The sequence below is a fragment of the Panicum hallii genome, chromosome 2, assembly GCF_002211085.1.
Source record: "Panicum hallii strain FIL2 chromosome 2, PHallii_v3.1, whole genome shotgun sequence".
Classification (NCBI taxonomy): Eukaryota; Viridiplantae; Streptophyta; class Magnoliopsida; order Poales; family Poaceae; genus Panicum; species Panicum hallii.
The window spans coordinates 47,637,812-47,662,794 of record NC_038043.1 but is presented as its reverse complement, the minus strand read 5'-3'; the positions used below and the strand labels follow the sequence as shown (position 1 = coordinate 47,662,794).

The 24,983-nt window shown below is 46.6% G+C and overlaps 1 protein-coding gene and 2 pseudogenes across 1 annotated transcript; 2 read left to right on the top strand and 1 right to left on the bottom strand.

Moving 5' to 3' along the window:
* The first annotated feature begins 5,786 nt into the window (after window positions 1-5,786).
* Window positions 5,787-6,599, top strand: LOC112881170 (transcription factor MYC2-like). The gene has a single exon (XM_025945862.1). The coding sequence runs from the start codon at window positions 5,787-5,789 to the stop codon at window positions 6,597-6,599; it is 813 nt and encodes a 270-aa protein (XP_025801647.1).
* Window positions 6,600-14,266: 7,667 nt separating this feature from the next.
* Window positions 14,267-15,769, top strand: LOC112882445 (annotated as a pseudogene).
* A 4,770-nt stretch (window positions 15,770-20,539) lies between these two features.
* On the bottom strand, window positions 20,540-21,363 carry LOC112881169 (annotated as a pseudogene).
* Between the last annotated feature and the right edge of the window lie 3,620 nt (window positions 21,364-24,983).

The window sequence follows — 24,983 nt, the reverse complement described above, 5'->3', positions numbered from 1 at the left end:
CCGTCTTGTATGCTTCAAGAGAAAAACACATATGCACATATTTATTAGGTTCTTTAGACATCTTGAACAGGACAGCACAAGCATATGCACTTGGATTCCCAGAAACTTGCCAATATCTGCATGAGCATGTCTTGTTGAGATACAGTGATCTACACTGAACATGTATTTTTTATCTCTCACTTCAAAACCAATTTCAAGATACAACATTACTGGATACTATGCCTGATCTTGCAGACCTTCCTGATAATGTATAATTTTAGGGGCGGCAGGTTGCCTGGGGGCGGACATTGGATGGGATGGGGTCTCGAACTTTGACGAGAAAATGCATGAGGGCGAGCTACAACATAGAGGGTAAAAAGGATATTTTATAAACTACATGACTGGGCAGGTGACGAGACGAGCAATTTAGAAAGATGGATGAAATTGGGCCGATTTGGATAGTTTGAGGACTGCATAGAATGTTTTCATAGTTGAGGGATAAAATTGAGCCAAGCACGCCAGTTCGGGGATGAATTTAGCTATTTCGCTATTTTTAGTACCATCTTTTAAATGTGTAGCACTCGAGAGTAGTCTCCACGTCGTCCATTACAATGCGAGAAGCCAGCCCAAACAAGGCCGCAAAAGCTAACTGAACCAACCTCGCTTTCATTGTCTCTACCTATGCCTATTGCCGTCCGCCTGTGCCCCTACCTATATGCCTCCCGTGCGGCAATCAGTCATCACGGGTGGACCAGCAGCAGCCGCGTGATCAACGGCCGGGGTCACCTCGATCTGAACGGAGGGCGCGCGCCGTCGACGCGTCGTCGTCGTTGATGGCCTCCGCCTGGCTGGCCGGGGCCCTGCTGGGCTGGTGGGAAGGCGTCTCGGATCCAACACGGCACCGCCCGGGTGACTGGCAGAATTGGAAAAACGCCAAGGGTGTATGCATGCAATGTATATGACGGATCGGATGGCTACACACAACTAAGTCTAAGCGAGTAAGCGTACGGTAAAGTGACCTAAAGGTATCATGAATAATGCCTCAAGAAATTAAAATTTTTACCAGCTAGGCTACAATAATCTTTGAGTTAAATCTCATGTTCAAAAACACGTACGGTCCGCTTTCCAGATTTCTGCAGCAAGCAAGGAATGTCCGCCTAGGTCTACACTCGTTCCTTTCACTCATACATAGTGTACGTGCCGCGTGTGCACGATTAACGTACCAGAGATCGATTGCTAGCTCTATTTGTGCACTACACCATCGAATTAGGCCATCTGACGGTCCAAAAATTACGCTAGCTAGGCCTGATCAGGATAAACTAGTTCTGTAAATTCAACGTTATCATGCCACGCTGAAACCTAAGATAACTTCATTCGATAATGTATTGAACCTAAGTCAACGTATCGAAAGCTGATTTTGTTTTTTATAAGTTATTAGTAAAATGCCTGTGCATTGCTACGGGTGAAAAAATTAAATGTAGAACCTCATCCTACCATATACAACCATAGATGGATTATTGAACCAATATAAGGGTTGAAATTAAGTGTGGGAGCTAATCATAGGATAAATCCGTACTCGAATGGTAAGCATACGATGTACCAATCCTTAAATCTTGAATTCTTGGTTGTTCAAACATTAGTTTATTTCCTTTTTATTTTTACAACCTGCTATACATTCCATCAAAAGTCCAAAAGGGTGAAAACTAAATTTTACAGTAGTTAGTTGCCAAACGAAAACGAACAACCAAAATGCTCACCAATTGGTTGTGCCAAGTTTCAACATTCCTTTTCCTCATCCATGCATATTCATGACACCCATGCTTTTATTTCTCTCAAACTGCAAACTCTGGTATGTGGTTTGTTGGTAGAGTATGCTATCATAGTTGTGATGCGGCATAAAGCATGTACCCAAGCTTTAAGGATATATTTTTCACGATATATTCAAAAACTGAGGAGTATAGAATGACTATATGGAACTGACGCCCTACAAACTCAGAAAGTGTTTCTCCATAGTCTGAAAAAATTATAAGAAAAGACTATCACTTATCAGTTACAAATCAAGACAAGAGAACAAGTCTACCACAACTCGTCATGGCTCCAAACAGACAGACTACCAGAGTTTGCAGTTCATTGGACATGGGAGTCTTCTTCTCAGGATCTGAGAGGTGTCTCCTCTTGTCAATATTTATCAATTCTCTCTCTTCTCGTGCAGATGGGACAAAAAAATTGGATTTCAATCCACTTCATGGAGTCCAATTTAGAATAATAGCACACTCAACATCCATGCCTGCACATCGGAAAAGATAAATGAGTTTAATATATTTAGCATTCAGACATCCTATTGCACTATTCCAAGAGAGCATTCAAGATGCAAATAGCTGAAACGCAAGCTCTATTGGGAACTGATGGCTGGCTGAACCCAGAGTTTACCACACTGTACATGGTGCAAACTATTCTATCCACTACCAGAAGCAATCCTTGGACCAACGTCTAAAAGATAATTTTTTACTTGGCACCACAAAAACAATGAGATAGGAAATACCCTATCCTTTCACTATCCTTAACAAGATGGCACATGATACAATTGCAGTGAAGGGAAAGAAGAAACAATATGGCACATGATACAATTGCAGTGAAGGGAAAGAAGAAACAACATATAAAATCGCATGTCATGCCCTAAATATAAATAATCAATTAGTGTTTGCACAATTTCTTCATTGTCCCATTTTGAGGGCTCGCAGAGCAAGCGACATGCTAATTGGAATAGATTTTTACCCTATTACACACTTGATTTAATTTGAATAGAAGATTGCCAGTGCTAATTAACAAAAATTATACAAAATTAACCTTAACTTCAGAATCACCTAGATTGACATCATCAATGAGAATGAGGATACAGGATGCAACGTATGAAAATAAAGGGAAACAAAAACTGAAGCCAGTAGCAGGGATGGGTTCAATATGCAGATGGCTGTCTTTAAAGGAAAAAATTATAGAGATTACAAACCAACTTGTACAGGTAGATATGCCAATCGCTATGCTCAGAATATGCTACCTGGATATCTTTCGTATCTTCATGAAGAGCTTGAACCTTTCATCCTTAGCAATCTACAGATCCGAGGAGACACATCCTGCACTAAACCCATCAAAGCAATAGAGGAGGGCATCATGCTCCCTCTATGTCCCCCGCGACAAGCTGGCTCTAGCTAGCGATGCTCCCCTGTGCCATATTTCGTCTAACACCACACGGACATCGCCGGTGGAAACTGAAGCAGAGACGGACAATTGTTTCCTTCATAAGGTGCAGCCGCTTCCTTCAAGAACTATTCATGGTGGTTCACTCATCGATTATAGAGCAATCATGATTAAACTATCAGTTTTAGCTCCACGTCATGTTCATGGGCAGTACACTTGGCGGTCATTGTCGTGAGCATGCACAACCAAAGATATATTGTTCAAAATATTAACTTGGTCTATTAAATAAAAATAGTCCAAGCTAGAATTAAAAACTTTGCAGATGTATTTCTCCCAAAATAGATTAGCCAAATAGATTCTAAATAAGGTTGTGATATTGGATAAAATAAGAGAGAAAGTAGAATAAAATTTAATTTACCAAGAAGCAAACAATTATGATTTGCAGGATTGCCTCCATCAAACTAGTAACAATGGGGTCACTTGGATGGACAGAAAAAGATCCCAAAAGCTTGATCCTTGATCCACTTGATTGAAAATGAATCGAGAAAATAATTCTTCTAATTGTGAGAACATGTTCAGAGTTCAGATCACAAAATTTTCAGGTAGTAAGAAAGAAGCTAGAGTTCATAGTCAGAGCATAAAATCTCTAAACTCATCTTCAGTTCATAGGTCAGAGCTACAAACAAACTGAACTTTCAACCTACTAATTCAGCAAAATGTGCCTGGCTAATCTAAGAAATTACATTTAAAACATGTTTACTATCTGAACTGGTATTCATCTTCATCAATTAAAATTATCGATTTATTTAAGAAATAGTAGACACAAATCATAAGAAATAGTAGACACAAATCACCAGATATCTGGACCTGTATCCCTAGAACAACAAATCAATGCACAAATCTAATTGCTTAGTTCGTTTTGGTTCCAAAGCTGCAGGTAAGAGGAAAGAAAATTAAATTTATGTACTTACATACTTCTGTAAACAGCAGGGTATTCTTTGTAGCAAGGATAACAATACCATATATTGGAAATGCAAAATAAGGCATAACAATACAAACACTTTGATTATCTTATATGTACAACAATTTCAGTTTCCAACTTTAGTTATTGCCAAGTTCATGTCTAGGTAGGAGTTTTGTGACCGAGACACTGCAAGCAGAGCCCTCAAATCCTCAATTATGGATTGCTGATCTTTCTTTTTCAATGTTCGATCTTTGGTGTGTCTTTTTTATTTTGCGAATATACCTTTCTCCTCCAAGTGTTGATTGGTCCAATCTAACCGAAAAGGTCAATTTGACATGGAAACGAAAGGCAATGTTAACTACCAAGCCATTTGGGTGCTCACTAATCACTGAACAGAACAAGTAAAGAAAGTCAGAGAGATGCAAAGAGCTATGTTTTGTGCCCATGCTACTAATTGTGTAATTGTTGAAAATAAAATAGAAGTATAGCCTTGCTAGTGGTTGTGGAATAAACATCCCGAAATGCCAATAGCATGTTCCTAAAATCTAGATGAAGGGATCAATCTAATTGCACCAACAATTGAATTTCTTCACCCGCTTGGTTAGGTATGGAAATGGATGGGGTGCGGGTGGAGAAAACCCTACAAACCTACAATGGATCGGGTGCAGGTGGAGAACTATCACATCTAGTAATATCCTTATTATGATGAAATTAATCCAGTTTGTAGGTTTCGTAGTCTTGCCCAGTGTATACCTAGTTTCATCTTGATGAAATCCACCATTTCTCTTTCTCTATAGATTACTTTGCTATGTATGTCATCACCGTTACCTATGTAGCAACTTATTTATTAGTGAGAATGAAACTTGTATAAAACCTTCGTTGGGAATGACTTATGAGGAAAAATCAGAAATTTACCGCCGGTAATTATTGGTAAGAATATGGGAAAACATGGAGAAGTGAATTTTCGTTTTTGACTTCCGTATTTTTCTTGTCATTTTTATTTCATTTTCGCGTTCTTGGTTTTGCTCTAATTTTCACTCCCCCCCCCCCCCCCCCCTACAAACACGCATTGTACTGACCCTAGTGTGACGGTAATCTGTGTGTAGGGTACATGAAACCCGACTCGCACGGGCGCACGGCTGCCCCACGTCAGGTGTCCCCAACAGTTTCATTCGGGCACGTTGGCGTGATTCGACCGTTGAGCTGCACAGCTTGTACCGGATGCCTGAAGTACCAGAGCGAAGGTACAGGACGCACGTATGGTATCCGGCCATGTCCTGCAATTTATTTGGGTTGATATACTGTATGTATCCATTCGCCGACAGGACATTCGTCATCTCGTTTCTAGTAGGTGGCAAGTAGTAGTACGTGGATTGTGTACGCGCTACGTTTTCCTTCCCTCCGGCGGCCACTGCAACTCGAACAGCATCAACGCTACCCGTTCGGAACTACGAGATCGAGCGTCAAAGCCGGTAGATGATTGGACGCGTTGGTGCATGGAGCTGAGTCGGCATTGGCATAGGCGTCTCCGCCTTCTAGATGAAAGCTGATCAGCGATCACGATATAAAACCTCATGATCACCATTTGCCATCTGCCACCTTCATCAGCAGTAGTGTTGCGGCGGAACGTGCGAGGAGCGACGCCGCCATGGATGAGCATCTCTCCCCATCCTCCTCCTCCAGACCGGCGCTTCTCTCCTTCTCCGAGGCGGCGTCATGCACGATTCTCGAGCTACCGTCCTTCGAAGTCCCGGAGCAGTGGCTGCTGGCCGATGTCATGGCGGCGGGCGAGAACGAGAACGATGACGTGGGGGGGACGCCGCGGCCGGCGGGCGGCGTGCACGTGCTCTCCCCAGCAGACTCGGAGCTCTCCAAGCTGCCCCTCCCGAGCCCCTCAGCACCGGCGCCGGCGAAGCGGCGGGGCCGGAAGCCAGGGCCGCGCGCCGCCGCGGGGGCCGCGGCCGCCAGCCACGTGGAGTCCGAGCGGCAGCGCCGCGAGAAGCTGAACCGCCGGTTCTGCGACCTCCGCGCCGCCGTGCCCACCGTGTCGCGCATGGACAAGGCCTCCCTGCTCGCCGACGCGGCGCGGTACATCGCCGAGCTCCGCGCCCGCGTGGCGCAGCTCGAGGCCGACGCGAGGCACCACGCGCCCGTGGCGAGGTGGGAGCCGGACAGCGCCGGCGGAGACGCGGCCGCGGCCGTCGGCGGGGAGCTGTACGTGCGGAAGGTGGGGCGTGACGCGGCCGTGGTGCGCGTGACGAGCGGCGCGCGCCACGCGCCGGCGTGGCTGATGGGCGCGCTCCGGTCGCTGGAGCTGCAGGTGCAGCACGCCTGCGTGAGCCGCGTGCACGGCGTGACCACGCAGGACGTGCTCGTGAATCTGCCCGCCGGCGCCACCGCGCTGCAGGACCATGATGGCCTGCGCGGGGCGCTGCTCCAGAGGCTGGAGGACAGCGGCTAAAATCGTCTTCAAACTCTCGTGTGATCTCAAAAAGGGCAGCATGTTCGATCTCTTCGTTCTAAGACGTGTGTTAGCCTTTTTATTTTAGTGTGTCAAATGCGTAAACACATCAATGTTCCATAGCGTAGAGGGACATCACAGAGGAAAGACAATCTGATGGTGTTTGTGCACAAGCGAATAAAACATGTGAGTTGGGACCACCGTCGATCACAGTTAGAAAACGAGCATTGGATGGGATTCTGCCCCATGAAAGCAGAGACAAGCCACGGCGAAGCCCCTTTTGCTCTGGGAACCGTGGCATCGGATCTAAAACCACGTATTTGCATGGTCATAGTCGTTGCCATATGGAATGTTGCACAATAGAACAAATGCAACAAATGAGATCTCGTATTTCTTTTTTCTCTACTATAATAAAAGAACGAAGTTGGACAAAATGCGACCTTTGATCTCATCCGCGTGGGTCCGCTAACTCTACATCTCAGTCGTCCGATCAATATCCCCGTACATCTGAGCCACCCACCCCTAGGGCTAGACGCCGAGCTCAAAACTTACGAGCTAGCTCGACTTGGTTACTGCTCAGCTTGACTCACTCGGCTTGATGGATCTTTTAACGAGCCAAGCAACGGTTTTTGCTCGTTTCATTAACAACTCGAGGCAGCTTGCGAGCTGCTCACGAGCTAATCGAGTTAAGAGGGGCTAAGGGAGCCAAGCTGAAATGGCCCAATCTGTCCTGCTTCCAAAATACTGTCCGTCTAAATTCTAAACTAAAACTCATATCTTTATTGTTGGTTCCTGTTCTACGATTTTTTTCATTATATCATTGAAATCTGATAATTAGAACCAATATAATTAGAAAACTATTGATAGGTTGTGGTTTTTTCATGCTCGATACATAGTGGATTTAGGAAGTTTGGAACTTTATAATTGTATATCTTTTATATTTCACCTTTGCCGAGGTGGTAATTCTAAATTTACATCTGTAGCCTAACGAGCTACTATTTCTGCTCGTTTGGTTAACGAGGCGAGCCAAGCTGGTTCGTTAGGCTAACGAGCCAGACCAAGCTAAGCCGAGCCAAGCCGAGCTGACTCGTCGTCTAGCCCTGCCCGCCCCCTCCTCCCCGATCCGCCTCCCACCCCCGCGTCTACCGACGGTTCTTGCCTCCTAACCCCGCCGCCCATTCCCCACGCTCCACACTCCGCACCTCCCCTCGCGCCGGCCTCCCACTTGCACCACCCTATCCCTCGCGACCCAATCCTCCATGCCGTCCCACTCCGCCGCCGCCGCGCTGCCGCTGCGGCCGACCCTCGGTGCTGCGTTTCCGCTCTAATCTTGTTGCGTGATGCTAGGTGCTGGGAGGTAGAGCATAATGGCAGCGCCGCCGGCGAGGGCTCAAGCCTACTACGACTACGACTACCTCATCAGGCTGCTTCCCATCGGAGACAGCGGTGAGCTCGCCGAACCTCTCGACCCCTTCCTCTCTGTCGTCCCTCGATCTGCGCGAGATCTGGTTGCTTCGGGATCGTGTTTTCTGTTCCGTGTGATTTGGCGTTTCGATGAGGATCTGGTACCCAAATCAGCCTCTTTTGCAGATGGTTGCGCGAAATGTGAACGGGTGAATGAATTTAACCACTGGACGGCACATGGGGGTGTTATTTGTGTAACGTTCATGTTGTTCGAGTCACTGTGCCCCTGCTTGCATTGACCAAGCGTCTGGATGGAAGGAGAGGGCCGGGGTGGCTTCGCCGGCATCCCATCGGCGGCGACGGATCGATGCAGAGGGTGACTGGATCGCCACTAGCTCAACCCAAATGGAAGGGAAGGCAAACTCGATCTCCATGCGCTGGAGTAGCTCTTCTCGTACGTGTGTACTACTTGCGGTGGGAGCTGCGGCAGGGCAGCAGCGCCTGACCGCTGCTGGGGGCGCCGCTACGTCTCTTCGACGATGTTGCCGGTCGTCGTTGTTACGTACGTAGGGTACTTTTTTGTGTGTGTGTGTATTCTTTGCCGGGAGAGGTAGCTAGATGCGATTCGCATCGACCATCTCCTACTCCTACCAGCAGGCTACCAGCAGAGTAGCCGGCCGGCCGGTGAACGGCGTCGTCACCTTAACAACACGTACATTGCTTGTGTAATGGTACATGATGTATGATGTATCTCGGCAAGGACACCGTGTATCGATCGATGCATGTTATTAGCACGCACGATCTCGTACGGTCGCACGGGTTCATGCATGTGATGTTAGGCTGTCTCCAGCGATATCCTCCAAATTCCATCCTCTACATCCTTCATTTACAGAATTCTCTACAAAATTCTCTCCTCTATATCTTATTTCTCTCCAACAACGTTCTCTAAATCTCGTTCTCTATACATTAAACCCTATATTAGAAACGTATTTTGTTCCAAATTTTTGTACATACGTATTTATCATACCTCAAACGCTATGGACATATTTTATTTTTATTTAATTCAGTGTTTAAAACGTAAAGAAAAAATAGAGAAGAGGAGAGAGAATCTCTATATATAGAGGAAACCTGTAGCGTTCTCTATTTTAGAGGACCATTTAAAGAACGCTGCTGGAGCAATAGAGAACGGAATCTTTCTCTATATACAGAGTACAGAACGTTTTACAGAACGCTGCTGGAGACAGTCTTAGTGCTACCCGTGGTAATGGAAAAGGAGGAGCTAGCTGCAGGAGAAGGGGTGGCCGGCCAGGGAGCAACGGGGCACCGCCATGAGCTGCTGCAGGACTAATTCAGCCAAATTTCATCTCAGGACTTTGCCCCAAACTTTTGATGAGTTATATATAAATAACGTATAAACAATTTTTTGCTGTACAGACCACATTATTGTTGTAAAGACAAAATTGTTGTGCAGATTTCTAATAATTGGAAATGGCCAGGTATCTTGGGTTCTGAACACAGTGAGCCAAAGTAATAACCAATGGAGAACAAAACAATAGCTATCCTGAATGCGTTCTCCTCCACAATAATGCTCCTGCCGCCAATGTACTCCTTTGTCAAAAGGTGCTCTATGTATTCCATGGTCAAGGTGTCATAGGGGCTGCTAAGGAGAACCAGCGACTTAATCATGTCAATGTAGGGAACAGGAGCACCTAATTCATCATGAACTACATCTGGCCCTCTGTACAGGATACCAAGAACAAGATGCACATCCAACACAGACTCTGTAGGGTATACCAAGAACAAGATGCACATCCAAATCAGAGATTGGAAGGTCAAAACCATTCCCAATTCTTAGCGCAGAGCTGCCACTATCAAGATGTTTTAGCAGCGAGAATATCAAACCATGGTCAAGCTCACGAATATCTGGTGTTTTAAGCAGCCCTCCACAGCCTGTAGGCTTGACAAGCCTTAACTTCTCCCAGCCGAAAGCACTAAAAACACGCGATGCACATTCCAGGGGGAGCTAGCAGTGTACCTCGGGCACTTTAACTCGAACCTTCGCTTGTTGCTGAGCCATCACCATTCCCACCAACAGCAAGTGGACATCGCCGGATCTACCAGTTCTTTACCACGATGAGATCCAGCGCAGTGGACATCGCCGGCAGGAGCGGAGGGAGAGAGAGCGACAGGAAGAAGATGAAGGGATGAGAGGGCGACGGGAAGAAGAATCTGCTTGGAGGCAGCTGGTGAGGTAAAAACGCGGGGCAGAAGGGTGGCGAGACGAATAAAAAATTGGAAATGTGGTACAGACACGAATTTTGAGAAAGGCACATTAAATGCAGCAAACTTACGGGATGTTACCTACGCTAATTAGAGGACTAAATATGAATTAATTATAAAACTAATTGCAAAAGTCTATGACTAATTTACGAGACGAATCTATTAAATCAGATTAATTTATAATTAGCATATGTTTATCATAGCATATCATATGATCATGAATTAATTAGGTTTAATAGATTCATCTCACGAATTAGCTTAGAGATTATGCAATTAATTTTATTATTAATCTATATTTAATACTTCTAACTAACAATTAAAATAGGGTTAAAGTTTAACCCTGCTGGATCCAAAGAGAACTAAACATTCAATTTAACAGAGCTAAAATTTAAACTACCGGATCCGAAGAGGATATTACCTATTCGGATAGGGTGGGATGCTAATTCCTTGGAGGCATCTATTTTCTCTGCGTCTGCATAATAGCGGAGCTCGTGAAGGCCACGCAACTAGCTACGGCTCCGACGTACTCCGTCCATTTTTAAAGAATGCAACTCTTATCTTCTGAGGAGTCAAATAATTTTAAGTTTGATCAAATTTATATAAATAAATACTAATATTTATGTCTCCAAATATATTTAGTATAAAAATATATTACATGATTAATCTAAAGATACTTATTTTGTTACATAAATTTTAATACTATTTTGTATATATTTAGTTAAATTTAAAATTATTTGAGTCCATGAGAAGGGAGAGTTGCATTCTTATTCTTTTAGAGACAGAGGGAGTACTCCCTCTGCCTCCAAGATAATGCAACCATTGCTCCTTGAGGAGTTAAATAATTTTAAATTTGATCAAATTTATACAAAATAGTATTAGCATTTATGTTATAAAAATATATCTTTAGATTAATCATGTAATATATCTTCATACTAAATATATTTGTAGATATTAATATTAGTAATTTTATATAAATTTAGTTAAATTTAAAATTATTTGACCAGCTAGAAAGCGAGAGTTGCATTGCCCGGAGGGGTATATGATGTAGCTCGCGGAGCAGGGCATTCATGAGCGTAGCAAAAGTTAGCAAGGACTTGACCTGAACAAATCCGGCCCGCCCCGTTGCTAGATTTAAAGACTGTTTTTCTATTAAACCCTCCATTGAGCCCTGCGCCATGGCCTGCTCGTAAGACAGGAAAGTGGGTTCAGAGGCCCAGTACCCAGCACCAAGGCCAGTATGGGAACACATGAAGCAAGGCCCAATAGCTGCACCATTCTGTTTCTCAATGTCGTGATTGCATTATTTATTGCAGTAATCAGCAAATTTTGCGCAGGCACTAAAAAAGAGAGAGAGAGTAGACTTGGAGTGTGCAGACAAAGGTCTTGCATGTCCCCCCGGTGGTGGGATCTGCGGAAGAGCTGGGAATTCTCCCGTCCGTGGCTCCCTCGTGGAATACTATGCTACTCCGCGCGATTCAACCGTAGAAGGGAGTGCCGGCCGCTGCTGGCGGCACCACCGGAATGGTGATCGAAGCGGCGGAGATTAGTGTTGACAGATTGCCATGGAACCAGTGGTCACCGGCGGTCTTAGAAGAGATCTTAGAAGAGGGGGAGGAAGGAAAGACCGACTGCGGTGGCAGATTGCGGGATGGCGGCGGGGACGCCGGATGCCGGAGGTGACGGCTTGACAGCCAGTGGGTCAGAAACCAGAGCAGGGGCGCGAGAGCTAAACGATGGATGGAGACGGAGCAAGTGCCGAGCGGTAGAATCCGGTGGCGAAAGCCATCGAAGATCAGGAAGACAACCGGCGGCGGAGCGAGCGCCTTCTGCAACACGTCGCTCCTCACTCGCATATGCGGGGAATATAACTCCCCGGCCCCCTCTCCCCGATTCTTCCGCCAGCCACCACGCACCCATGACAGCATGACCCCCAACGGGGGCTGTTAGGGTAACCTGCGTGATTAGCATTGGATAATTTGGATTCGTCGCAAAAGGGATCTCACGGAGCAGCTGGTTTGGTCTGAGAATTTAGAGATCCAAGTTGATTCCTTGATGAGAGCGTGAAACGAATTAGACGCTCGAGTATGTTTCTGCGGTGCAAATCTTTACAGCGTATCATTTATTCCTCGTACTCAAGAGTTTCTGTTAAAATAAAAAAATAATTATTTTATTTTAAAGTAATTGTACCAGAACAAATTGATTATATGTGAAAAAAGTGCAAATAATTGTACAAAATATAATATATAAAGTTTTAAAACTTGTTGCAATAGAATAGATAAAAATAATTATAAACACATGAACTTTGTTTTTAGTTAACATAAATTGAAAAATCATGCTAAATAAAAAAACACTTGTTCCATTGGAACATACGCTTATAGATATCATGTGAAACAAGAACTCATATCTTGTGGAACAAAAAATACGATGATATGGAACAAATATTTTGATCTGATGGAACAAATATAGATATGCATAGAACACAAACTCGTGCTGTGTGGAACAAATGATCTGATTATATGGAACAAATATTTTTAACTAGTGGAACAAATATAGATGTCACGTGGAACAAAATATATTGAAATGCAAAATGCATAAACTACATTTACACTAAAAAAATTGACCTTCTTAGGACCTCTCGTGAAGAAGTCAAAAGGAACCGAGAGGTTTGACCGCGCACGGGCCAGCCGTACAAAAGGTTGTGGGCTTGTGGCGTCATGGTTGTTGAGAATTTAAGGAGGTGTCAGGATATCCGAATTAATACTAATTAAAAATATTAAATACGGACTAATTATTAAACCAATTGCATAAATAAAGATTAGTTTGTGAGATAATCCATTAAACCTAATTAGTCTAATAATTTGGTAATATTATGCTACAGTAAATATATGTTAACGATGGATTAATAGGCTTAGACCCGTTTGGCATAACTTCAGCTTCTCTGGTGAGGCAGCTTCTCTGTTGAAGCTGAAACTGTTTTCAAAATTATTTGGCGAAACGTGGGTCTGCGGAAGAAGCTGGGCGAAGTTATGATTTCCAATTTCTCCTTCCTAGTGTAAGATAAAAATAGCTTCATCAGGTGCTTCATGGATGAAACTGTTAGAAAAATATCCTTTTGGCATAGCTTCATATGAGGTTCTTTTTTAAGCTCTTCAACAAGCTGTGCCAAAGGGCTCTTAATAGATTTGTCTTCTGAATTACTCTATTTATATAATTAATTTTATAATTAGTCTATATTTAATTTTTCTAATTGGTATCAAATATGTGATGTGATAGGAATAAAAATTAGCCACCTAGATTTAATTAAACAGGCTCTAAGAAAGATTGAGCACTAGAGCTCTAGAAGCAGTTGGGGCTTGTGTAGAGCGGCCTGCGGCAACAGTGTTCAGCGGGACTGACCTGTCGAAAACGTGCTGCGGGTGAGCTGCCCAATTTCACCAGCGAAGTCTGCGTACTCCCCCATGAGACGTTCAGTTCCATCGTTCCGCCCAGTATTCAGTATCCCGATTAAACTTTAATCCCTATCACATTAGATATTTAGACACTAATTATAAATATTAAATATATATTAATTATAAAATCAATGTATAAATGGAGACTAATTCGTAAGATGAATTTATTAAGCCTAATTAGTTATATGTATAATTTATATCCGCCATAAAAATTATGCTACAAAATTATTATGTAACAAGTTAGGAGGAAAAAGTTACAAGTATAAATCGCGTATAAATTGTATATATCTTGAAAGTTAACTGTAATAAAATATCAGTAACGAGTTATATGTCAAAATTATATACATAAATTATCATATTCTAAAAGTAGAAAGTTACGGGAATAAAAAATTTTCAAAAGCGGAAAGCTCGGTGTCTTCGGAAATCGCTCGCATACAGAATCCCAAACCTAATCCTCTGGGGGAAAAAAATCTAAACCGACGAATAAAGGAGAGATAAGTTGTCTGTCAAGGCTCCAGAGTCCAGAAGAGCCACAAACGTAGATAAAGAGGCTCCCTTGTGGCGTGACCATGATGCCACGCCCGTCGGCGGGGGCGTCGTCCGCTTCCGACGTGCCGGCCAGGCTCCGGCCGCACCTCGCGCGGATCACCTCCGTCCTGATCGTCTTCGCCGTCGGCTACTCTGTCGGCCTCCTGTCCTCGTACACCCGGCCGTCCCAGACGACGATCGTGCGGCCGCACGCCGCGCACCTCAACGACGCCTCCACCACCGTCCCGGCGCCGAACGCCACGGCCGCGGCCGTGGCGACAACGACGGTGGCGAGCTACCCGCAGTCGCCGCCGCACGATCTGTTCCGGTTCAGGGATGAGTGCGGGGAGCCTGTGCCGAGCGACGCCGTCGTGCCGACGCTCCTCGAGAAGCTGTTCGACGGCGAGAGCCCCTACGCGGGCTTCCCCGCTCCGCGGACCGCGACGCTGCTGCAGTGCTGCACCCGGCGAAGGTGCGCCCGCGCGGGTGGGGCTCGACGGGGGCCGTGTGCGCGGAGCTCATCGAGGCGGTGCGCCCGGAGGTGATCGTGGAGCTGGGCGCCTTCCTGGGCGCGTCGGCGCTGCACATGGCGGCCGTGTCCCGGAACCTCTCGCTGTCCCCGGCCATCCTCTGCATCGACGACTTCCGCGGGTGGCCGGCGTTCCGCGAGCGGTTCCGGCGCGACGTCCCGCCGCCGCGGCACGGGGACGCGCGTGCTGCCGCTGCCCTTCTCCACGGCGTCCGCGCTGGCCGCGCTGTGCGGGTGGGGCGTGTACGCGGACCTCATCGAGGTGGACGCCGGGCACGACTTCCACTCGGCGTGGGCGGACATCAACCTGGCCTGGGCCGTGCTCCGACCCGGCGGCGTCATGTTCGGCCACGACTACTTCACCTTCGCGGGCGGGCGCCGCGCGGTGACGCTCTTCGCCAAGGTCAAGGGGCTCACCATCCACCCCCACGGCCAGCACTGGGTGCTCTCCCCGAAGCCGCGCGGCAACGGGCCACGGCAACGCCCGGTGAGCGGTGAGTACGTGCTCGTCGCTGTCGCCATCGATCGCGACCCGGGCAACGCACTGGCCATCATCCTCCGGCCGGTGCGGAACCTGACGTGTCCCGTTGCACCAGCGCCCTGCTTGCCCGTGTACGTACTTGCAGGTTCAGCACCCACCTTGATCAAAAGCCGACGAAAAAGGTTGCGGCGTTGCTACTATTCTCCGAAGTGTTCCTTCCAACCACCATCAATCTTTTTCCGGAAATCCAATTCCGCCAGCGCGCGCTAGCACGCTTCCTGGCGCGCGACGAGACGCTGAGACAGACTAGCTTGTGTCTATACGTGAGGGTCTCGAGAGTCTCAGACATACATATACGTATTGAAGTCTGTTATCAGCTAATATTTTATTAGCGCAGACGCACATGATGCGATGATGGGAAATGTATTAATTATACCGTTTAGTTCTGTTAAACCAAGTGTTATCTTTTTTCCCTTTTCAATATTTGTGCCTTCTATTATGTTGTCACCTGAGAAGATTTTGTTTGATAAATATTTCATTGAAATTATGCTAAAATACATTTCTCGGGAAGTTGGATGGTGAACTTATGCGTAAAAGTTGCGCGAGAACTTATCTTGGGAGTTATACTAAAAAAATCTTCGGATAAATTTTCTGAAAAAAAATGTTATGCATGTAAGTTCTATGTCGTGAAAAGTTATGCTAAAAAATATCTTCTGAGAATTTGATTGAAAGAAGTTATGCGTAAAAATTTCATGTATCATGAAAGTTGTGCTAAAAAAATATTCCTTGAGAAGCTGTTTGGAAAAAAAAATATATGTAAAATTTATGTGCGTTTCCAAAACTAAAAAGTTGCGGATGAAAAAAGTTTCCTAAAAAGGAAACTCGCCTGCTGTCGGAGATCACGTGCTAGCGGCCTTCCTGGCGCACGCGCGCCGATTAGAAAAGCCCATCTTTTTCCCCGCCTTATTCTTCTCTAATTAGACGAAGATTGGTAACAAAACTAAGAGTGCATTGTTCCTCTGAGATACTATATTGGAGTAGCATTGGACGATGTATTATGGAGTAAATTAAGCTAGATAGTATATGGAATGTTGCTGTTGATGGTCTGTTTCTTTCTTGCTTGTTTTATTTTCAATCGGAGAGAAGCGGATGTATACATCTTTCATGGATGCGAAAGTGTATTATAGAGTAATTTACAAGGCGATCTCGGGCCACTGATGGCGTATGGATTAAGTTACTGCGATTGTTGGACGGCCAGACAGCCATGAACACTAGGGTTTTTGACGTAACAGAACTAATCGGTAGCGGCTGTGATCACACCCGCAGCCGCAGGCAGCACTTGATAGCAACAGCTGAACCGTACCACATCGTGAGCGTGAACGAAGACGAAGACGAAGAAAGCAAATCAGCCCATTGGATGTTCAAAATACCGATGCCTAGATTCTTCGTTTCAGATGATGTGATCCAAAACTAGCAGATCTCATCTCACAGCCCTGCGAAGTCAAAAGAAAGCAAGTAAACACATCTGAAACTAGCAGCCCAGCTTGTATCTGAAGAGATCCGAAACCACAAGAATTGTTTCCGCAAATAAAAAAAATTATTGCCAGATGATCAGAAAGTGGCGAGTCAACCCAGAGCTGCCGGTGAATGGGAATTGTGCAGTGATCCAGTAACCTGCAGGTGGATGGCTGCAAAGTGCAAAGCGTCGGAATTCGGAAGTCTCCAGGGCTTGCGTGCTAAGCTTTGGACTGACGTACCGTGCCCTTATCCGCGTCAGGAACATTGTTTAGCCCTCTTGGCCAGCCGGTCAGCATCTGAAGTCGACTACTCGTAGTTCAGATTATGATAGGTGAGAATCATCATTTTTTTCTAGGGGAAATATTTTGAGAAACAAATGGATCGATGCAATGCAGAATTATCACAATAATCATGTGTAAAAAAGTCTTCAGCGTCGGATAAACCGACGTTGTACCGGATGATCTAGTATAGTTGCCAAGAGGCATTCGTGCAATCGTGCTTTAATTACTCACAGAGCATGTTTGTGTCCAGAAGTTTTGGAAGAAATCTATTCAGCAACAACTGATCCGATGGATGTCAGATGAAGCGTCAGATGGAGGCGTCGGTGCAATTATTCAACTAAAAGGTGGCGTGGCAGAAAGGGACCAATGGCTATGTGGCAAAAAGGATGGTACCGGATGATCCGATACCCACTAAAACAGAGTGTCGATTCATCCGGTACTACTGTGCTTTTTCCGACCGTCGGAGCAACGGCTCTTTGGAGTTGTTGTGCTATTTATACTCCCTTTACTCGCCCATTTAAGATTACTGGAGTCCAGAGGAAGCGTATACACATTGAAGAAGATATCCAAGCCACATTAGTACTAATATAATTGATCACATCCAAAGACTTTAGCACATGCTTAGAGAGTGTTAGTGCTATATTAGACCTAGAGAGAGTGAGAGGGTAAGGTATTGCTGCCTTGTGTTTGGTTCTAAAGTGAACCACCACTGTAGTCTTGGTGTGACAATCTCTCGGAGTTTTGTTGACTCGCTGGCAACTATTCGACCCTCCGGGTTGGTGTCAAGCGGCGTTGACGATCATGTTTGGGGGATAAGGAGATCCCTCCTTCGTGGGAAGCTCTGTAGTGAAGACGGCATTAAAGTGACCGGTGTTAGGGGTGGTAAGCATTGTGTCAGTGTTTCGTACACCGGTTAATAAATTGCGTCGCGCTTCTCCGTAGCTCCATGGCTAACGCTCAAAGACAAGGGATTAGACTGGTTCGGGCAACCGCCCTACGTCCAGTATGGGTGGCTTGTTCGTGTTCCTTGTGATCGAGCGTTGCGTTGGTTGTTTACAACAGGGTGCTTGCAACGTGTGGGTGTGTGCAAGTTGTGAGAGTTCAGATAGAGCGAAAGAAGGCCTAACTCCACCTTATATAGTCTGGTGGGCTGGGTTACAATTGAGAGGAAGGGCTGCCTCACCCCTGGGGTTGACATCCCTGCGAGGTGTTGGGAGCTCTACACGTGTCCTAGATAGAGTCTTCAGTTGGTTGTGTTCCATCTTATCATGATGCCAAGTCTCGTCCGCCTTGCCAACGGCGCCCTTGGCGTGGCATCGGTCGTGTCCGCCATCTCCTTGGTAGGATATGGCGTGGGCGTGGTTGCAGTACGGCCGCCCCGGTTGGCTTCTTCGTTCCGTTTGCCAGGTCAACGACCCTCGAGGGGGTCGGGGTCGGATTGCCTTCCCCCAAATCTTGGTAGTGCGCGGCGGGCCCGTTAGCCCGGCGGGCCTCCCCTGCCATAGGCCTGATGGCGGAGGGCGATGCATTATGGCCTGTCCCATCACCCTTCACAGGGCGGGGGAGATGGTGTGGGCATCGATCCTCGGCATCATGATGGCCCGACTAACCAGGGGCGTGCGTGTCGAACCTTCGGTCCTTGAGCGGCGCCCCTATCTTGCTTGTCAGACGGGGCGCGTGAGCGTGCATGCGCATCACATCAGGTTGATGCATTTAATGCTCTCCATCGGCCCATCCTAGCCGTGCCACCTGTGGGTCTGGGCATAGGACATGGCTATTAGGAGAGCGCCAGCTTCCCGAGCCCTCCCGGCCCCTTGCGGGTGGGAGGGGAGGCTGCCACGTGTCTCATGGGCCCTTAGGTCCAGCTCTCGGGTCATCGCATGTCGCGTAACCCAGTCGCCAGTTCTTTTCAACTTATGGGCATTTGCTTCTGGTTCGGCCGTCTTGGCACTGGCCTGACCCGGAAAGGTCTATTTTGTAGGTATCCATGGTACCTAACCCTGTTACATTGCCTTTATGGCAAGATTCTCATCTACTTGGGTGAGCTTTAGTGGCGAGACCGCTCTCGATCGGAAGAGACTCGGAGACCGGGAGCAACTTTTGGTAGAGCTCCAACGTGGACTAGGGATTGCTTTAATTAAACCCACCGATACCACGGGAAAATACCGACATGCCGACTTTGCATTTCTCTAACCCACATCTTTACGTTTCCGCATTTCTTACATGCGACTTGTGTACCTTACTTTTACTTTCTTTAGAGTATATCTTGCTATGATTGGCTCTAAGTTACAAAACTTTTTTTTTGGTGGATTGCACACTAGTTGAACTCTAGTTGCACATATAGGTAGCATGTTTTAGTTTATGTTTTGTGCAATTTAATGGAAGCCATGCCTAATTCACCATCTTCCCCTCTTAGACTACGAGCACCGATTCCTTTTATAGTTTAAAGCTGTGATCTTAAATATTAGAATGTGTAAACTAAATTCTTTAGGAAGATGAATATGATTTATGAGGATTTCCTGGTGCTTCATGGGCAGATGTAAAGACAAAATCTTTTCGCGATCTTGTTGGTCAAATGATAACCGTGCAACAATATGCAATGTGCATTCATGAGATTCGATGAAACTTCAATGCATCATGGTGGGACTCGAAGGCAGGGTTCTTAATTGTTTTATTTGAAAACCATGTCATCCCCTCCATTGGGAGGGGTTGAATCAGCCCCTGCTTGTACATGGTGGCAACGACAAATTTAAAGCATCTAATACTTATAACATCAATCTAAAATTTAGACACCAACTATAAATCAAAGCTTTATCACATTACATTTGGACCCGTAACATCTACTATAATATGAAATTACATATTAGCAAGAACAACTTGCCCCTTTGCTCTCAGCCTCTCATCCTCGCCGGCCGAGTAGGCCGCCAAAAGTCTAACAATACCTAAAAAAAAGTTTAATGCCTACGGACAAAGAAATTGCCTTTCTATCCTCATAAGAAATTGCCTTTCTATCCTCATGCGACGATGTCCCTCTAAGCTATGGCGCATAATTTTGTTTACGCATTTGACACATTTTAAATCTAGAAACGGCCCCAGAAAAAACACTAACACACGTGTTACAGGATCAACAAAACTGATATAACAAAGCATCTACTCCTTACATTTTTATTTACATATTATATTAGATTTATCCTAAGTTAAAGTTAGCTAATTTTGATCAAATCTATAAAAAAATATAGCAACAACTGTACTATCCAACATATGCACTATCAACGTATACTTCATGGTGGATTCAATAAAATAAATTTAGTATTGTAAATGTTATTATTTTTTCTATAAATTTGATTAAATTGGACTTAAAAAATTTAATATGATATATAAATAAAAATAAAGGGAGTAATAAGTGCCAACATGTCTTCAAACGAAGAGAGGATGCTGTCCTTTTTGAGATCACACGAGTTTGAACGAATTTAGCCGCTGTCCTGCAGCCTCTAGAGCAGCGCCGCGCGTAGGTCGTCATCGTCCTGCAGCGCAGTGGCGCCGGCAGGCACATCCACGAGCACGTCCTGCGTGGGCACGCCGCGCGCGCGGCTCACGCAGGCGTGCTGCACCTGCAGCTCCAGCGACCGGAGCGCTCCCAACAGCCACGCCCGCGCGTGGCGCGCGCCGCTCGTCACGCGCACCACGGCCGCGTCCCGCCCCACCTTCCGCACGTACAGCTCCCCGCCAACGGCTGCGGCCGCGTCGCCGCCGGCGCTGGCCGGCTCCCACCTCGCCACGGCGGCGTGGTGTCTCGCGTCGGCCTCGAGCTGCGCCACGCGGGCGTGGAGCTCGGCGATGTACTGCGCCGCGTCGGCGAGGAGGGAGGCCTTGTCCATGCGCGACACGGTGGGCACGGCGGCGCGGAGGTCACAGAACCGGCAGTTCAGCTTCTCGCGGCGCTGCCGCTCGGACTCCACGTGGCTGGCGGCCGCGGCCCCCGCGCCGGGGCGCGGCCCTGGCTTCCGCCCCCGCCGCTTCGCCGGCGCCGGCGCCGGTGCCGAGGGGCTCGGAGCAGCAGCTTATTGGAAAGCTCCGAATCTGCTGGGGAGAGCACGCCGCCCGCCGCCGCCGGCGTCTCCCCCAGGCAGGCACCAATGTCATCGTTCTCGTTCTCGCCCGCCGCTACGACATCTGCCAGCAGCCACTGCTCCGGAACTTCGAAGGACGGTAGCTCGAGAATCGTGCATGACGCCTCGGAGAAGGAGAAAGGCGCGGGTCTGGAGCAGGAGGACGGGGAGAGATGCTCATCCATGGCGGCGTCGCTCCTCGCACGTTCTCCGCCGCGACACGGCTGAAGGTGGCAGATGGTGATCATGAGGTTTTATATGGTGATCCCTGATCAGCTTTCATCTAGAAGGCGGAGACGTCTATGGCAATGCCGATTCCATGCACCCAACACGTCCAATCATCTACCGGCTTTGACGCTCTCGTAGTCTCGAACAGCGTTGAGTATGTTGCAGTAGTGGCCGGTAGCACTTACACAATCCACTTGCCACCTACTAGAAAGGAGAAGAAGAATGTCCGGCGAACAGTATATCAACCGAAATAAATTGGAGGACATGGCCGGATGCCATACGTACGTCCTGTATCTTCGCTCTGGTACTTCAGGCATCCGGTACAAGCTGTGCAGCTCAACGGTCGAATCACGCCAACGTGTCCGAAACTCCGAATGGAACTGGGGGACACCTGATGTGATCGCCGTGCGAGTCTGGTTTCATGCATGGGTACTCTTAGGGGTGGGAAAAGGCTTAATTTTTAGCCTAGATAATCTAAGAGTCAGGTATTAAAAGGATCAGTCTCTAATCTTATATAATTTTGAACTAAAAATATTAAGCGTCAAATTGGATTGTGAAAAGAATATTAGGACTACGATCCATTACTACCCCTAGGTATTCTACATATATTACCATCACACTAATAAGATCATCACAATTTGTGTTTGTAGTAGGGCTGGATAATAATCTGGCTCGGTTGTGCCAACATGCCAGCTCGTTAAGACTAGAGCAAAGCCAAAAACGAGAAAATAAAAATGAAAATGAAAAAATATGGAAGTCAAAACAAAAAAGAATCGCTTTAGCTGGCCTTTTTTCTACCGTTTCCATATTTTCCCATATTCTTGCCAATAATGACAGACGATAATTTCTGATTTTTTCCTTAGATCATTCCTGGAGGTTTCGTAGGGGTTACATTCTTATTAATTGCTATGTACATAAAACTTATGATATAATAAAGTAATTATCTATGAAGAAAGAGAAATGATGGATTTCGTAGGGTGAAACTGGATATGGCAAAACTACGAAACCTGCAAACTAGATTTTGTCAGAATATGAATGTAACTAGACGTGCTAGTTCTTACCATACTTTAGGTTTGTACGATTTTCTTCACCCGCACCCTATCCATTTCCATCCCTAGACCCCAGCAGCGGCCAGGCGCTGCCCTGCCGCAGCTCTCACCGCTACGTGGTACGGAGTACACGCGTACGAGAGGAGCTACTCCAGTCTCCAGCGCCTGGAGAGTTTGTCTTCCTGCTTCCATGTGTGTTGCATGAGTGGCGATCCAGTCACCCTCTCCATCCGTCACCGATGGGATGCCGTCGAAGCCACCTCTCGATCTACTTTCCATCCAAAGCGCTACGTCTATTCAACGACGTTGCCGGTCGCTATTATTACTACGTACGTCGTAAGGTTTTGTGTGTGTGTGTGTGTGTTCTTTGTCGGGAGAGATAGCTAGCTAGATGCGATTCGTGTCGACCATCTCCTAGTCCTACCAGGCTCTACCAGAGTAGCCGGCCGGCCGGTGAACGGCGTCGTCACCTTAACAACACGTACATTGCTTGTGTAATGGTACATGATGTATCCCGGCAAGGACACGGTATCGATCGATGCACGCTAGCACGTACGTACGGTCGCATGGGTTCATGTGTGTGACGCACGATCCCAAAAGCAAAGCCCGGCATCGATCGTCAGTGCTGCCCATGGCAATGGAAGAGGAGGAGCTGCAGAGAAGGGGTAGTGGCCTGCTTTTCAGAATTTCTAAAATTGTGTGTTTTTTTGTAAGATAGAATAACTAGTATTAAAAGTGTAGTATTGCTTCGTGCTCAACCTTCGAGACCTATTATGGAAAACAAAATAGTGGTGCTCAGGATGCTAGATGCTACCTAGCTTGAGGTTCTTCTCTTCTTCACAGAATGTCAGACAAGTTTTTGCTTTCTGCCAAAATTTAGTCTTGCTTGTTTTGGTTCGCGTCGCAAAAGTTAGCGAGGACTTGACCTGAACAAATCCGGCCCAACCCGTTGCTACATTTAAAGACTGTTTTTTTTTAAAGAAAAAACATTGAGCCCTGCGCCATGGCCTGCCCGTAAGATAGCAAAGTGGGTTCGGACAGCACCAAGGCCCATATGGGAAGACATGAAGCGAGGCCCAATAGCTGCGCCATTCTGTTTCTCAATGTCGTGATTGCACAATAGCAGTAATCAGCAAATTTTGCGCACGCACTCAAAAAAAAAAAATTGCGCACGGCGTTGTGAAATAAGACTTGGAGCGTGCAGACAAAGGTCTTCCCTACACCCCAAGCCGGTGGTGGGATTCGCGAAAGAGCTGGGAATTCTTCTGTAAATCATCGGCTCGTCGCTCACTCTCCCTAATTCTTCCGCCACTGCGCACCATCGAACCAATCTCGTGCATAGTGTTATCGTGCAGTTATTAAAACTGCCACGTCAGCTTGATACCGGGATAAAACCATCCCCTTTATATATAATTTCATTGCACAATTTTATAGATAAATTATCATATTTAATTGTTGATCAGTTTTGTACCATGTGACCAATAGGAGTTGACGAATGTGTAGATGAAACTAATTATTTTTTTTGAAAAAATGATGAAATTAAAATTCTCTCAATAGTTTCATAGCTCTTGGTAACTGTGTACATCAAATTTTATCACCATAAAATTCTATTATTCTCTTTTCACATAAATTGCTTGTCATGTCATCATTTTTATCTAAGTAGCATGTTATTTAATAAAACAAAACTTGCATTGAGAATGGCCTCCCACCCGCTAACCAGCGATCGCGCCGTTGATCGCTGCCGATCGGTCGGTCAGGCAATCACCCCCTTCGTGCATGCAGGTGCGGTGCGCGCGCGCCGCGCTTGCAACTCCTTTGCAACCAACCAGTGCTCCCAATCCCACGGTTCCACCCCCAACTGGCGCACGCAGTGGCTATGGCCATCATCCTCGACCTCGCCGAGGCCAACCCCCGGTCCTGTCCTCGCCCACCTAATGACTTGTCAAACACCCGCAACGGATTCTTACCCTCTCGATCGCAGCTGAACTGAGAGCGAGAGGTTTGACCGCTTAGCCGCGCACGGGCCGGACGTACAAAAGGTTGTGGGCTTGTGGCGTCACGGTGGTTGAGAATTTAAGGTTGAGCACTAGAGCTCTAGAAGCAGTTGGGGCTGTAGCAAGCGGACAAGCTGCTGCTTGTGCGGCTTACGGCCATGTACAGTGTTCAGTGGGCAGCTCTCCAGGCTGAGAGAGAACTGAGAAGACAAGAAAACGGGCAGTGACCTGTCTCAGGGACTCAGGGTGAGGCAGACGGAAACTCGGTCGAAAACGTGCTGCGGCTGAGCTGCTCAATTTCTCCAGCGAAATCTGGGTACTCCTCGTCCTGCTCAAACTTAGCCGATCATTTCAGGTACCGTCGTGCCTCTCCTCTATTCTTATCTTGTGTGCGAACCTAGGATCCCTGACCTGCAGCTGCCCTACCTCCCCCTGACTCACAGCTTCGCTTGACAGAGCTTAGAGCTCCCAGAACCCGTGTCTCACAGTATCTGTATCGCCTGATTGAGGAGCATGCTCCAAGTCTATGGCAGG

Excerpts from the sequence above, each read along its gene's own strand:
- LOC112881170 (XM_025945862.1), top strand. The coding sequence starts at position 5,787 with ATGGATGAGCATCTCTCCCCATCCTCCTCCTCCAGACCGGCGCTTCTC.